This window comes from Letharia columbiana (assembly GCF_014066305.1).
Source record: "Letharia columbiana isolate WasteWater2 chromosome Unknown Sc0000012_s1, whole genome shotgun sequence".
Lineage (NCBI taxonomy): Eukaryota > Fungi > Ascomycota > Lecanoromycetes > Lecanorales > Parmeliaceae > Letharia > Letharia columbiana.
The window spans coordinates 291,924-306,953 of NW_023501051.1; the positions used below are offsets into that span (position 1 = coordinate 291,924).

The 15,030-nt window shown below is 49.5% G+C and overlaps 7 protein-coding genes across 7 annotated transcripts; 4 read left to right on the forward strand and 3 right to left on the reverse strand.

Annotated features, from left to right (window-relative positions):
- Positions 1-94: 94 nt before the first annotated feature.
- On the reverse strand, positions 95-792 carry HO173_004912 (uncharacterized protein; the record flags this gene model as incomplete). Its single annotated transcript, XM_037306830.1, has 4 exons — positions 95-422; positions 481-528; positions 583-650; positions 757-792. 4 exons carry the CDS (start codon positions 790-792, stop codon positions 95-97), a joined length of 480 nt encoding a protein of 159 aa, XP_037166365.1.
- Positions 793-971: 179 nt separating this feature from the next.
- On the forward strand, positions 972-1,802 carry HO173_004913 (uncharacterized protein; the record flags this gene model as incomplete). The annotated part of the gene is made up of 5 exons (XM_037306831.1): positions 972-1,017; positions 1,073-1,091; positions 1,167-1,265; positions 1,329-1,562; positions 1,622-1,802. The coding sequence occupies 5 exons, from the start codon at positions 972-974 to the stop codon at positions 1,800-1,802; spliced, it is 579 nt and encodes a 192-aa protein (XP_037166366.1).
- A 245-nt stretch (positions 1,803-2,047) lies between these two features.
- Positions 2,048-3,502, reverse strand: HO173_004914 (uncharacterized protein; the record flags this gene model as incomplete). Its single annotated transcript, XM_037306832.1, has 1 exon — positions 2,048-3,502. One exon carries the CDS (start codon positions 3,500-3,502, stop codon positions 2,048-2,050), a length of 1,455 nt encoding a protein of 484 aa, XP_037166367.1.
- A 420-nt stretch (positions 3,503-3,922) lies between these two features.
- HO173_004915 (uncharacterized protein) lies at positions 3,923-9,181 on the forward strand (the record flags this gene model as incomplete). Its single annotated transcript, XM_037306833.1, has 1 exon — positions 3,923-9,181. One exon carries the CDS (start codon positions 3,923-3,925, stop codon positions 9,179-9,181), a length of 5,259 nt encoding a protein of 1,752 aa, XP_037166368.1.
- A 424-nt stretch (positions 9,182-9,605) lies between these two features.
- HO173_004916 (uncharacterized protein) lies at positions 9,606-12,398 on the forward strand (the record flags this gene model as incomplete). Its single annotated transcript, XM_037306834.1, has 1 exon — positions 9,606-12,398. One exon carries the CDS (start codon positions 9,606-9,608, stop codon positions 12,396-12,398), a length of 2,793 nt encoding a protein of 930 aa, XP_037166369.1.
- Positions 12,399-13,470: 1,072 nt separating this feature from the next.
- On the reverse strand, positions 13,471-13,896 carry HO173_004917 (uncharacterized protein; the record flags this gene model as incomplete). Its single annotated transcript, XM_037306835.1, has 1 exon — positions 13,471-13,896. One exon carries the CDS (start codon positions 13,894-13,896, stop codon positions 13,471-13,473), a length of 426 nt encoding a protein of 141 aa, XP_037166370.1.
- Positions 13,897-14,791: 895 nt separating this feature from the next.
- On the forward strand, positions 14,792-14,965 carry HO173_004918 (uncharacterized protein; the record flags this gene model as incomplete). The annotated part of the gene is made up of 1 exon (XM_037306836.1): positions 14,792-14,965. The coding sequence occupies one exon, from the start codon at positions 14,792-14,794 to the stop codon at positions 14,963-14,965; it is 174 nt and encodes a 57-aa protein (XP_037166371.1).
- Between the last annotated feature and the right edge of the window lie 65 nt (positions 14,966-15,030).

Below are 15,030 nucleotides of genomic sequence, written 5' to 3' on the forward strand. Positions count from 1 at the left end.
AATAATATCAAGAATGTGTGGGTGAATCTCAAAGCTTTCCATCGTCTTGTAGACAGTGAAGTATTCAGGCTTGATATGCACGGTACTCTTCCATCTAAATTGTCGTTTCGTAAGCAATCGGCACGACGGTCTCAACACCTCCCTTCGCATCGATTGTTCTTTCTTCCCTCGGTCCTAGAGGCTGCCTCTTCAAGAACATGTGCACACCCTCGGCTTTAGCCTTCTGCTTCTTCCCTGCGTTGTCTTTAACTCGGTTGATGAATTCTTCTCGTGAGCGGGAGAGCGAGACGTGCTCGATGCGGACATTGACTCGCTTCTCGATGTACCGGTTGCCGACTCGCTTGTAGATTATGACGCCCACTGCGGATTTGGTGACATTGTAGATGACGCCGGTTTTGCCGTGGTAAACTTTGTGAGGCATGCTACGGTACTTATCAGGAAGATCGTTTTGGATTGTCCAAAGTAGAAGAAAATGCCCACCCTTTTTGGACGGCTCCGTTGGCTTTGACATCAACGATGTCCCCAACTCTAAAGACCCGTTAGACTATCAGCTGCGGATTTGGCTCGAAGGTAAAGACTTGCTTGTACTGTCTCAAGTATGTCGAGAGCTTGATCATACCCTTCTTCTTGAAGTCGCGCGAGAACGCATACTGTAGCCCCAGTCAGTTCTGAGTCTGTGGTTGAGAGCAAAGTAGAGCTGATGGAGATCAGCTTGTATAAAGCCGTCCAACGCTACTCCTGAGATCTTTCACATACTCGAGTGCCGGCACGGAGACCACCCGAGTGACCCATGGTGGCTTAAGGATCGTTTGTTGAACTGGTTTGTCGTCGTACTATTTCTTGTTGTTTTTCTAGAGGGCAAAGTTCGTGGTGGGCTCGCTTAGGGTCTTGGCCGGGCGCTAATTACCCGCTCCCTTCCCACATTGAAGAAACCATTCTCAACTTCTTGCCAAAGCGTCCTATCCGCAGTCATGGCACCACGATCATACAGCAAGACCTACAAGGTGCCACGTCGTCGTAAGTAGCTTCCGACATTGAGATGTGTGCTCTCACGGACTGACCACGTCCATAGCTTTCGAGGCTGCTCGTCTGTCAGTATTTCCCGGCCACTGAAGCAAGAGCTTGCTCTGCTCATGTCGATGGATTCAAATTGACTCCTGTTACAGGGACTCTGAGCTCAAGATCGTCGGCGAATATGGCCTTCGTAACAAGCGTGAGGTGTGGCGCGTTATGCTCACCCTCTCCAAGATCCGTCGTGCTGCTCGGTATCTCTCTATTTGCTACACTCCTTATAATCTACGCACGCTAACCTATGGCCCATCACACAGTCAACTCCTGACCATGGAGGAGAAGGATCCAAAGCGTCTTTTCGAAGGAAACGCCTTGATTCGCCGTCTCGTACGTGTTGGTGTGCTTGATGAATCCCGCATGAAGCTCGATTACGTGCTTGCGCTCAAGGTGGAGGATTTCTTGGAGAGACGGCTACAAACTTGTGTCTACAAGCTCGGATTGGCGAAGAGCATTCATCATGCTAGGGTCTTGATAAGGCAGAGGCACATTCGGTAGGTCTTGTGTCTACGATGTGACATGGACAATACTGATCTCGAGGGCGTTCTTGTAGTGTTGGAAAGCAAATCGTCAACGTCCCATCCTTCGTCGTTCGTCTCGACTCGCAAAAGCATATTGATTTTGCTCTGACCTCGCCATTTGGTGGTGGACGCCCTGGACGTGTGAGGAGGAAGAAGGCTAGAGCTGCGGAGAAGAAGGATGAGGGTGATGCTGGTGAGGAGGAAGAGGAGTGAGCGGGGCCTACCGTATGCTAGACGCTGTCTTCTGGCTACAGGCACGGTCAGAGCATGGCAAATTTCCCTAAGCAACAGGCCAGTTTACGTCTGAGCGTAGACCAATCAATTAAATCAAGCCATGATTGCAAAAAACTCGCTCATTGGTATCTTCTTCGTCCTCGGGCTATCCGCGAGGTCCCAATGGACTTTTCTGGACCATGACGCCAACGCAATGCAGAGATCCACTTTGGACACTTTGGACACTAATGCAGGAGCTCGTCTGTGCCTAAAAGCATTGCCATAGGATCATCTGTCATTGCCCTGGACCTTTTGTAAGCCTCGAGTTCTTCCTCACTAACACCACCCTTCATTTCCGTCAATGTCCTTTTCTTCGTCATTGCCTCTGCTTTCCCATCCATTCTCTTGTTCTCGACTGGCTCTTTCTTTTCTACAGTCTGTATAACACTGTCTTCGGTTAATCGGATTGCCTTTATGTCGGTCACACCTTCAAGCTCTCCACCGGTCCGGATCTTGTCGGCTTCTTCGAAGGCTACCCTGCCCTCTTCACCTGTGCAGTAACTGTTTCTAGTTGTAGAATGGCAGCAGGTATAGCCCCATTGAAAATTGGACCACCAGCTTCCCCATACTGAAGTATGGTTATTGAGGAACACGTCCTCCGGATACTTTGACTTCGCCTCCGCTTTCGGTGCTCCTTTGATCGCTCCTGTCTCATCGTATTCCACGTATCGTTCGTTTTCCACAACGGCCATATCTCGCAATTTGGACGGTTGTAGGTGCTGCTCACCGCCATACTTCTCCAGCAGCAATTTTCGTTGCGCCTCCCGTTGCACGTCGCTCTCTTCCTTTTCTTTTCGTCGAAAGTATTCGCCCGAAGTAGGATTGGCTTGCAGATGTGTTTTGTCCTTGTCTCCTCGCTCTTGTGACTCCCATGCGTATTTCTGCGCCCTCTCAAATTCTGCTGCATCCCCTGAAGCTCGCATGAAGTTATCTTCTGCAACTAAAGCGGCGGCTTGGTCGGCTTGAGCGCCCATGTCTACCATTGATCTTGTCTTGGGATCGTATTTAGCAGAATCCAAGTCCAAATTGAGCAAGTATTTGGCTGTGTCCTCCCGTATTCGTAGGTTTCTAGTAGCAGTGCTCTGCTGCCGCCCCATATCAGACTCCTCGGCATACTTCGCCTCCTCTTCCTCACCCTCTGGTCTCTGTTCATCATCCTCAGTCAGAAGCTTCTGTCCACTGGCGTCTGCCTCCTCGCCTTTCAGTTTTTTCTTCAGATTCTCTAACTCCTCCCATTCCTCGGTTACATTTCGGTATTGCTCCGCATCATATCCATTCCACCGATCTCTTTTCGCATCCCAGCCCAACTCAACATCCTGCACTACTTCATCGGCTTGAATGTCCTTGCCCGTCCACCGAGCACCCTTCGCCCTTGGCCTGCTCAAGCAATCTTTGGTCTTATGTGTTAAAGCCCCACAGTTCTCACAAGCGCCTTTGCGGAACTTTGTTGCTGCGGGACCAAGTCGCTTTCCACGATCATACCATTTTGACTGGTCAGGTGTAGAGGTCTGGAGACGTTGATGCTCGAGGTAGTCGTTTTCGCTGTCCGCAGATTCAAGGTAGAAAGGCTTTTTGGAGATGAAGGAGGGAATGTACTCGTTCTGCTCTTTTTTGGCGGGTTCTGCAGGTTTTCTGGACATGATGACGATGAAAGGAAGGCGTGTGAAAAAGTGCGACGGTCTTCGAGTGGAGGAGTGTAATGATCGCTTCCATTACTGTGAGAATAATCAAACCGACGAGATCTCGGGAAAGTGAAGTTTTTCGCCCGCCCTATATCAATGCTTGGAGACTCGGGCTGACGGGGGGAGAGCACATTTGATGTGCTTATATTGTGAAGAGCTTCTTCATACTTGGCTGTAGAGCGAAGTATCGGAAATAGCTTATGTCCGTAGTGCTGAAGTGAAGTGCATGTGTTTTCGCGATGCATGTTCGCGTCATCCAGGTTCCATTCGTGTTTCTACTATCTCTTGTTCCTCATCCAATGGTGCTTTGATGCCTTGATACTCGGAACTTTGTGACAACCCATCGCACGGTTGCTCCATCATGCACTCGAATCTTCGATGGACCTCTTTCGCGTTAGACTGAACTGCGTTGACCACTACCAAGCAACTCCTACTGCATTCGATCCCCAACTCCCTGGTGTCCATGCCTCCAACCAGCAGAGGGCCGTTCCCAAGGTCCCCGTTATCAGGGTTTTTGGCGCCACTGAGTCAGGACAAAAGGTATGCGCCCATGTTCATGGCGCGTTGCCGTACCTCTACGTCAGATACGATGGGAGTCTGGTACAGGGAGATGGTAAGGCCCGCTTCTTATCCCGGTCCAGAAAAGTCTCTTATAGGCCTGTAGTAGCCGCATACATTCGTCAACTCAACCTATCCATCGACCATGCCCTTGCAGTCAGCTACCGCCGCAATATGTACGAGGGAAAATTCGCCTTCGTTGGGCACATCACTCTTGTCAAGGGTGTTCCCTTTTACGGTTATAACGTCGGCTACAAGTTCTTTCTCAAAATCTACATGCTGAATCCACTCCACATGACTCGCTTGGCAGACCTTTTACGACAGGGCACGATTATGAAGAAGGTCATTCAGCCGTACGAAAGCCACATGCAGTACCTGCTACAATGGATGTGTGACTATAACCTTTACGGGTGCGCGTACATAGACTGTAGCCAAGTCAAGTTCCGCAGCCCAGTGCCAGATTACTTAGACATGAACAGCACTACCCATCAGTGGCACAATCGGGCAATTCCTCCTTCTTTCATTTCTGACAATGAGAAAATACCGCGGCAAAGTCACTGCTCTATTGAGGTTGATGTCTGCGTACAGCACATTATCAACCGACTTGCCGTCAAGTCACGGCCTATACACCATGACTTCGTTGAGCGTAAATTTCCCATTGCGACAGACGAAAAGCTAGTACAAAGCATGGCAGGTCTTTGGCGTGACGAGACTAGGAGGAGAAAAGCCAGGATGGGGGAGACGAATCCAGGAAGTAGCCCATTTCCGCCGGAAGTATTGGTCTCTGTTTCAGCGGATCCCAGAAACACTCAGGCAGGCGGATGGATCCATGAGAAGGAGTACATGGAGAAGATCAAAATTATCGTCAAAGACGAAAGACAGAAAAGTGATGGCGGGGAAGTTGGGTTTGATGGATTTGTTGAAAATCAAAGTCTTGGGGACCAAGTGAAAACATCGCTGGAGAGCGTAGAAGACCTTTTCCCGGAGAATCTTGCTCGTGTAATGATTTTCCGGCTGGCATCTCAAGCTGCTGCGGATAACGCACAGGAATCAGCAGCCGATATGCCAGAAGTGGATGAAAGTCGGCTGCTCTCTTTCGAGGAGGATGAATTCCCATATGAGTCGGACGAAGAGCTGGCGCGAGACCTGGAAACGTCTCAAAAGAAGCAAGGCGAGCGGATAGATGATGAAATGGAACAATTCGCGAATCAAGGCATGAAGGAGCCAATGTACGATAACGAAGAAAGGCTTGCATATGTTGCGTCCACTACCAATGCCACGGAAGTCCCGAGATCAGCTCCACTTGCAAAAGTGCAGGACATTACAAGCTCTACTGAGATTGAAAAGATGGGAATCAGAAATGTGGGTAACTACGACCACGCTGATGAGGACGCTTTCGAAATCCCCCTGGAATTTGCAAGCGACATCAGTGCTGAACGAGCTAAGGACTCGACCAAAGATTATCAACATGACAAGAAGAGACGTAAGCTCCCCAACGGCGATCACCTTACAGTCGTGGATATCTCCGATCACCCGCCCCCAGACAGCAGTCGAGAAGTCTATGATATTTCTGCGAACGGTCCGACGAAATTGCGAGACAAGCCTGATATTGATCAATCGGTGGGGTCGTTTTCCTCAGAGGGGCCATATGGAACGCCTCACTCGCGTGAAAATAGCCAGAGAAAGCGCAAGATGCTGCCTTCTTCCCATGAAGGAATCAACTCCGCGACCGGAAACAAGACTCTCTCATTTCAAGTCGTTAAAGATCCGTATGACCCAAACACCATCAAGAAGCTCAGTCAAACCAGCGCTTCAGATGTCAAAGGCTCACAGAAATCAAAAACCAAGTCTGTATCTTTTCCACTGTCTAGCGAGCCAAGCCCAAGCGCGTTCAGTGCACCAAGGCTCGGATCGCTAGGATCTTTAACGTCACCAAGGAGAGTGTCTAGCCAGGTGTCCGAATGCTCCTCAAATGTTCACCAAGTGTTCGACATCAGATTACGAAAGAAGATATTCATCCTAGCTTATGAACCTCCTCGAGCTTCCGAGATCCTACTAAAAATGCGAGATGAAAGGCTTCCGTCAATCATTTATCAGGACGCTTACTATAGTAACGAAAAGGATGTGCCTGAACGTGCTAGAGAGTACGCGGGAAAGGATTTCAAGCTTGAGAGTAGAACGGTTCCATTCCTGGCAAGTTTCGATCCCACAGGGACGTCGGCAGCCAGTCGAGGGGAAAAACTAAGCGTGGTCGTCGACAAGACTGATGAGGAGCGACTATCTCGAAGACGAAGAATGGCATGTGGACTCCGAGCCTGGGAAATAGAAGAAATGCCTCCCACGAGACAGGAAGTCCAAGCTTGGTTAGATGAGGAGAGCGGGGAAGCATCAGGGTCTTCGGATAAGGCAACTGTCTATCACGGGATCACATCGACAAAGATGGATCTCTCGCAGATTGACGGTGCCACTCAAAAGAACAAGCACGGATTCAAATACTCGCAAAAGCAGAAATCGACCAGTGTACAACACGAGACTCAGTACATGAGCGTCATGAGTCTTGAAATCCACGTCAACACTCGTGGGAAGATGGTGCCTAACCCCGAGCAGGATGAAATTGGATGTGTTTTCTGGTGTCTCCAGTCTGATGAAGAGGATCTGGAAGTCAACGGCATCAATGAAGGGACACACGTCGGAGTCTTGGCCCTGTCGCATATTGGAGGGTTGGCCCATAGAATCTCCCAGCACACTGGCGTGGAAGTGGAAGAGGAGATCTCTGAGCTTGAAATGATCAATCGCATGGTCGATATCGTTCGTGGCTATGATCCTGACATCCTAACCGGCTACGAGGTGCACGGCGGGTCCTGGGGGTATATGATAGAACGAGCTCGATGCAAATACGACTACAACTTGTGCGATGAACTTTCGAGAATGAAGTCCCAGTCGCATGGTCGATTTGGCAAGGAGGACGATCGCTGGGGTTTCAATCACACTTCCACCATCAGAGTCACAGGAAGACACATGATCAACGTCTGGCGCGCAATGAGGGGAGAGCTGAATCTGCTGCAGTATACGATGGAGAACGTCGTTTTTCAGCTCTGTCATCGCCGTATACCGCACTATTCTTTCCGAGACCTGACATTCTGGTACAAGAGTGGCAAACCAAAGGACCTGGCTAAAGTTGTGGATTATTATGTCTCCCGTGTCCAGCTGGACCTAGAGATCTTGGAACAGAACGAGCTTATTCCAAGAACTAGTGAGCAAGCGCGGTTGCTGGGAGTAGATTTCTTTTCGGTGTTTTCGCGAGGATCTCAATTCAAGGTCGAATCACTTATGTTTCGAATAGCCAAGCCAGAGAATTTCTTGTTACCCTCACCGAGTCGAAAGCAAGTCGGTCAGCAGAACGCCTTGGAATGTCTGCCTTTGGTGATGGAGCCTCAAAGCGCATTTTACAACAGCCCACTACTGGTGCTTGACTTCCAGTCTCTATACCCGAGCGTCATGGTTGCATATAATTACTGCTACTCCACATTCCTAGGAAGGGTGGTTAGCTGGCGTGGTCAAAACAAGATGGGTTTCACGGACTATCATAGAGAACCAAGACTCTTGGAGCTTTTGAACGACCAAGTCAACATCGCGCCGAATGGTATCGTGTATGCCAAACCCGATATTCGCAAGTCTCTTCTCGCAAAGATGCTGGGGGAGATCCTGGAGACTCGAGTCATGGTCAAAAGCGGGATGAAGGATGACAGGGATGACAAGACTCTGCAGAGGCTACTCAACAATAGACAGCTCGCATTGAAGCTCATTGCCAATGTCACTTACGGTTACACCTCTGCCTCCTTCTCTGGGCGCATGCCATGCTCCGAGATTGCCGACAGCATTGTCCAGACAGGTCGTGAGACATTGGAGAAAGCCATCGCATTAATACATTCCGTGGAGAGGTGGGGTGCTGAGGTCGTATATGGTGACACTGACAGTCTCTTCGTCTATCTCAAGGGCCGTACCAAAGACGAGGCGTTTGACATTGGTAAAGAGATCGCTAAGACCATCACGGACATGAATCCCAGACCAGTCAAATTGAAGTTCGAAAAGGTGTATTTTCCATGCGTTCTACTCGCAAAGAAGCGATACGTAGGCTTCAAGTACGAGAGCAAGGATCAAATGGTGCCAGACTTCGATGCAAAGGGTATTGAGACTGTGCGCCGAGACGGAACACCAGCTGAACAGCAGATCGAAGAGAAAGCCCTAAAGATACTGTTCCGCTCGGCGGATCTAAGCCAGGTCAAATGCTACTTCCAGCGACAGTGCATGAAGATCATGAAAGGAAAGGTGTCCATCCAGGATTTTTGTTTCGCGAAAGAGGTCAAGCTTGGTACGTACAGCGACAAGGGTCTGCCGCCTCCCGGAGCACTCATTAGCACCAAGAGGATGCTGGAGGACCCTCGTGCAGAACCGCAATACGGAGAGCGTGTTCCCTACGTGGTAATTACCGGAGCTCCAGGGGCTAGGCTCATCGATCGATGCGTGGCTCCAGACGTGCTGTTGCACAACGATAATAATGAATTGGATGCAGAATATTACATCTTGAAGAATCTTATTCCACCACTTGAACGTATCTTCAACCTCGTTGGAGCGAATGTACGACAGTGGTACGACGAAATGCCCAAATATCAGCGAGTGCGCCGCATAGAAGCAGGGGCACTCACGGGAGGGAAGGAGTTGATCATATCGAAGAAAACATTGGAGTCTTATATGAAGTCTTCTACCTGTCTCGTCTGTCATGAGAAGCTCGAAGAAGAAATGGCAATCTGCGCCAGGTGCATACAAAATGCTGACAGCTCTCTTATGACACTGCACTCGCGGCTCAACAAAGCAGAGAGGAAAGCTGTCAATTTGGAGAACGTGTGTCGCTCTTGTGCGAGTCTGGCTTGGGGCGAAGAGGTGAAATGCGACAGCAAGGATTGTCCCGTTTTTTATACTCGGACGAGGCATATGGCAGGTCTACGGAATTCAAAGTTAATGGCGGAACCGGTCATAGGGATCTTAGAGGAGCTTGAGGCTGGCGAGCTAGATTGGTGATTGGCATTGGACTCAGCGATTGCATTGAAAGCGTGCGCATTATACCCCGAGGAGAACGTTGCAATGGCGTTAGTTACAGTCCAGAGACTATAATGAGGTAGATTATACTACTTGTGTAATTAAATTGTTTGAGGAAGACTTCGAACAATGTGCCCGAGCCGTGCGTCATGCTTAATTAGATCCCTTGATCACACCGAAAAGGCAAACTAGATTATCAATCTCACATGTTGTAAACCGTAGCGGCCTCTACTCAAGCAAAGCTTTGGAGATGAGTCGACTGATCAAAACGCCCAAGTGTCAGCAAAGCAAAGCGCAGAAGTGTCGTCGGAAGTTGACTACAAGCCAAACCTGACACCTTGCATGCCCAAGCCGTAAGCACGATGAACGAGATACCTTTGCATCTCAAAGAGCTGCCCTCGTCGTGATGGGCATCTCTATTGCTTTTATATTAACCTACTTACTCGGTGGGCTAACCTTGTTGCCCATCCTTTTCGCCATTGTTCTCCTACATGCGTACCTCACGTTCCCCGTACAAGATCGGTCCTCGACCTCCTCCGACACCTCTTCGGACACCCTCCGCGATGACAAAGACGACGGACAAAACCTCAAATCTCATGCGAGTATAGCAGATATCGCGGAGAAATTCAAACGCGCACATGAGCCTGATGTTGCAGCTGGCTACTTCGCCGTGTGCCGAGAGTACGTGCCTGGAGGTATCAATGGCAAACCACCAGAGCGGACGACCCCGGCTGGGGCGGTAATAGCTACAGAAAGCCCTAGCGTGTACCAGAGCATGTATAGAAGTATATTCGACCGGAAGCAAGGGCCAAGTCTAGATCCCGGGAAAGGCAACAGCAAGACCGTCAAGAGGGCTAGGAATGTCTTCTTTGTTGTTCTACGACACGGACACTTAATGCTTTACGAAGATTCAGAACAGCTGGAGGTCAAACATGTCATATCACTGGAACTTCACGATGTCAGCATCTACGGTGGAGGGAACGAAATCCCCGAAGGAGAACTATGGATAAAGAGAAATGCTATACGCTTGACGAGAAAAGCCGGGTTTGAAGATCCCGCCTCTACGTCCAAGCCTTTCTTCCTCTTCTCCGAGAACTGCTCAGACAAAGAAGACTTCTATTTCGCGCTATTACAGAACCAGGAAATCAAGCCAAATGCGCCTGATAACCCGCCGAGGCCACAGCAGTACGAGACCAAGCATGTCATCGGGCTTGTGCAGAGGCTGCATTCGTCGGAAGAACAACTGCAGACAAGGTGGATCAATGGACTTGCGGGTAGACTTTTCCTTGCCCTTTACAAGACTCAAGTCATCGAGGAATACATACGCAAGAAGATCACTAAAAAGATTGCACGGGTGAAGAAGCCTGCCTTCCTCTCCGGTCTCGTACTCCAAAAAATTGAGATGGGAGAGAGTGCACCCCAGATTACTAACCCGCGACTCAATGACCTCACGATCAACGGCGACTGTTGTGCCGAAGCAGACTTCAAGTACAACGGGAATTTCCGCCTAGAGATCGCAGCTACAGCTCGCATTGATCTCGGTGCGCGATTTAAAGCTCGAGAGGTCAACTTGGTGCTGGCAGTGGTTGTCAGAAAATTGAACGGTCATGTCTTGGTGAAGTTCAAACCACCTCCAAGTAATCGCGTCTGGATATCCTTTGAGACAATGCCTGATATGGAGATGACCATCGAGCCCATTGTCAGCTCGCGACAGATCACATATGGCTTTATCCTACGAGCGATCGAGAGTAGGATTAGGGAGGTTATGGCCGAGACCATCGTCATGCCGCACTGGGACGATAGTCCATTCACAGACACTAGACAACAAACTTTTCGAGGGGGCATCTGGGCGGACCAAGGGACGACTGGTGGAATGCCGACTGAACATACAAACATTCCAGATGAAGCACCGGAAGATGACGCCGAGCTCGAAGCCGATGCGGCTCCAACCCATCACGCCTCGCCCCGCGCGAAAGACGAGAGAACCTTGAGCATGCCGGTCTCGCTTGATTCGTTTCCCTCAGGTCCAATTCCAAATCCAGCAGCGAGTTCTAAGCAAAGCCTCGATGAGACTGCTAAAGATAGCGTTGCTACTGGCGTTCAGAAAGGTCCAGAGCCACCTAAAACCCTCAGATCGCGCTCGTTTGCATCAGCTGCCAACCCACTCCTCAGCATGGATAATGCAAATTTTGACTCTATTCAACCGGTAAAGAACACGAAACAACTACAAGACGCCACTAGTGCAATGATGGCAATCTCGAACCGCTCGCGCCCTACGTCTCCTACCGACACTCCCATGGGGTCTGCCCCAGGCCCCTCTACGTTGTGGGGGAACAGCCGAAAAACCAGTAGTAGATCCTCTACGTTGTCTGATTCTAATGGCACACCTGAGCAGAATCTTCTACAAGACATTTATACATCTAGCCCTAGCCAAACTTCTTTGCCTCCAACTCCGACTACTTCAAGCTCACGGTCCACGAAGTCAACTTTTGGAAATGTTATGCCACAGTCTAGAACACTGCAAGCAGATGTTCGCATGCCAGCATCGTCGGAGAAGAGACAATCAATAGTAGTCCTTGGCGCGGCGACTGCAGCCGCCAAGAAATGGGGTTGGGGAGTACTCAGCAGGAACATGGATCAGAAGAACCAGCAGGCTGCTGATCCAGATCGCGCTGGGACACCCAAGCACCCCATCGGACGAGGTCGCCCTTTACCTCCACCCGGCCAGCCCTTACCGTTCCCTGAAAGGCCTCACACGAAGACGATGCCGGCCACGACCCCCCAAAGAAAGCCCGTCCCAAAACCAGACCTGCTTCAAACACGTCAGGATGAGGCCAAGGCACGATCGGTCCCTCCGCCACCACTTCCGGCTCGCAAAAGACGAGGATCAGCTCACATTGATCATGAGAGCGACGGCGGGCTCTTAGTTGTCGAAGCTCCGCCCGAATCTGAAACCTCGAGCCCCAATGATGACAAGCGGGATGAGTATATCAGCGACCCTGAGGTTGAGCCTGTAGCTAGCTTACCGAATAGCATTGCGCCAGACGGAGGGGACCATAGCTCAGAACGACGACGGAGGTCAACTTTCATACAGGACTCGCACGCGGAGGATGAGAGTGCTCATTCGATTTGGCAGTCGGCGCAGGAAGAAGAGGCCAGATCAAAGAGCATGTGGCTAGATACCCATGAGCATTCGTAATCAGATGCATTAGCGGGTACGGGGCATTGTACACATCCAAGATGTCAGGGCGTTAGAGCGATGAATTGACTTTGAGACTCAATTAGACGCATGATTACTAGTGTAGAAATGCCATGATTATGTATGTGAATGCAAATGATGGAATTTTATGCGCAGGCAAAGGAGTGTGCTGGTGGTAATACGGATCTTTCCGAATTTGATGTCTCGGTCCCATATCCCTTCATCATCTTCACTAGCATCGTCGATGTCGAATCCGAACCCCCCCCCCATATCGCCAAGGATTTAGGATTTGATTCGGTCTGGCAGCCGTTTCGCCATCAATTTTGCCATCAGTTTCGCCTAAATCTCCTACATGATCCTTCCAGCAGTCCAGATACTCATCTTCCAAACACACCCTATCCTCTAGGTCCATATCGTACTCCGAGTCTAAGTAATCCTCATCAGTAATCTCACCATCACTCAGACTGAGTGAAGTTGCATACCCTTTGTAACCCTCTTTATCATCGCCCTGCCCATAATTATTCCGCGGAAAGCCGGATGTTTTAGACACATAGGTAACAATAGCTGCCTCCGGAATTGCGATTCGTTTATTCTTAATCCTTCCCACCTGCTCATCGTGTTCAATCTTTACCCTACGTGAGACCTGTAATCTTATGATCTTGGCTCGTTCAGATATCGAATTGAACGTGAGTCTAAGACCCGATGGAAGGCGGACTTGAAGTTTCGAATCCAGCTGCCCGTTCGACTCGAAGATGTGCTCTGGAAGATATCTTATCATGAAGAGAACGAAAGGTCCGCACGACCACCAGTCCGTTTTAGTAAAATTATAGTTGGCCTGATAAGGCGTCTGATATTCTTCAGGAAAGGCAAATTTCCTCAAAACGCATCCGACTCCAACCACGGCTCGCCTTACGACATTCGCTTATGAACTATAATGGGACGCTATGCCGGCCTCGATATCCATAACCAATAGAGACCAGTGACTACCACCTGAGTCGCCAAGCTCGACGTCGTTAACGATCACGAACAAAGAATTCTACCTTCAAGATCCTGTCAGTCACGATCCGTAATCTTAAGATCTTATTGCTAGCCGACAAAGGAGATCCATTGCAGGACATATCAACGAGATATAGTCGCCTTTAGGATCGAACTGAGAGTGAAAATGCTGCGTTACGAAACGCAAGATGGAATCAGGGAGCCATTTGCCATTAGGCGAAGCCACAGTATAGATATCAGCATTGGTGACTGTAGCCTCATCGGCTGTGACAGAGACATCGTTATTGTCCTCAATGCCTAAACCATGCAACATGCCTTTGAGTTCGCTTACATACCCAGCGAGCATATTGACCGAGTCCTGGTCCTTCTTCGGCACAATCAGTTTCCGCTTCTTGCTTCCTGACCCGAGGGAAGGTAGTAGTACTGAGTCAAGCTTCCGTCTCTGCCTTGTTCGAGGGCCTGGGCCATGCCCAGCCTCACTACATGCTGAATCCATGATCATCAGTGTACTTCTACCAGCGTGGTAGCAAATCCGACGCTTTTGCGCTTTTATTAGTTTGCGGAACACGTACGACTAATTATCTGCTCTTGTGATAAATTTTTCTTGCATCACAAAGCAATGATGGATGGAAGATGAGTATATCAGAACGGGTGAAGGTATATTCAGTAGAGGTGGGTGCGTTATGGAAGGCCTTCGTGCGTATCAATAAAGTGAGGAACAATCTGACCGTGTTGAAACAACTGATAGGGTTTCGAATACGGATTCAGCGCTCTCAGATATTTCTCGATCCGGTCGTGGTCCTTCTCTGGGGTTGGAGGGAGGTAGACGTGGTACTGAGGCAAGCAATCGCGACTGTTGTGTGGACGATGCAACCCTTACGAGGCAGTGCGGCCACATGCACTTGTGTCAAGCACAAGCGCTCCCAGACTGCTGTAAGCTGATAGAAAATGTTATGTGTCATAGGTCAATGGCGTACGCTGAACACTGGCCCGTGTCGTATGTCAATATAAACCTTTATAGCTTTATTAACCAATGCTTATACTGAACACTCAAACAGTATCAAGGTCGAAATAGAAAGGCTCGAATCAAGGGCCTGGCTTTGCGCTTTCCATCAATTCCCCATTTCTAAAACCTGGAATCATTTGTGCAAGGCTTCTAGACCAGAGAATCAGGGCTTGTGCAGAGGTGCAATCAATAAGCTTTGTCGTACAACAACGTGGCCTTTTATGGTTCATCGATATGAACCGTCGATTATACTAAAATCCGTCGCCTAGATAATCTAGCAAATTCTTCTTAAACTCAGCCATTAGCCCATACGCTCTCCTTGTCACGGCGTTCTCTGATCTGCTTGTCTTGGCTTCTTGATGCTGGCGATGAATCTTCGCAGCTCCCTACTATGGTCATGCAAGACCTCAATTTCGGTCTACTCATCATCTTTCACGCAGTCCTGTATCGTTGGTGGAGTCCTGACCCGGCTGTCAATACCGCGAAGCTTTCGTTCAGCTTCGAAGATCTCGGCGGTTTCGAGGTCGATGAGGACGTTGTGTTTTGTGTCAATCTCGGTCTCTAGAGGTGAAGCTTTAACATAGCCTATGCAGCAGCCTGGGAATATAAGCATGTAAGCGAATATCACGG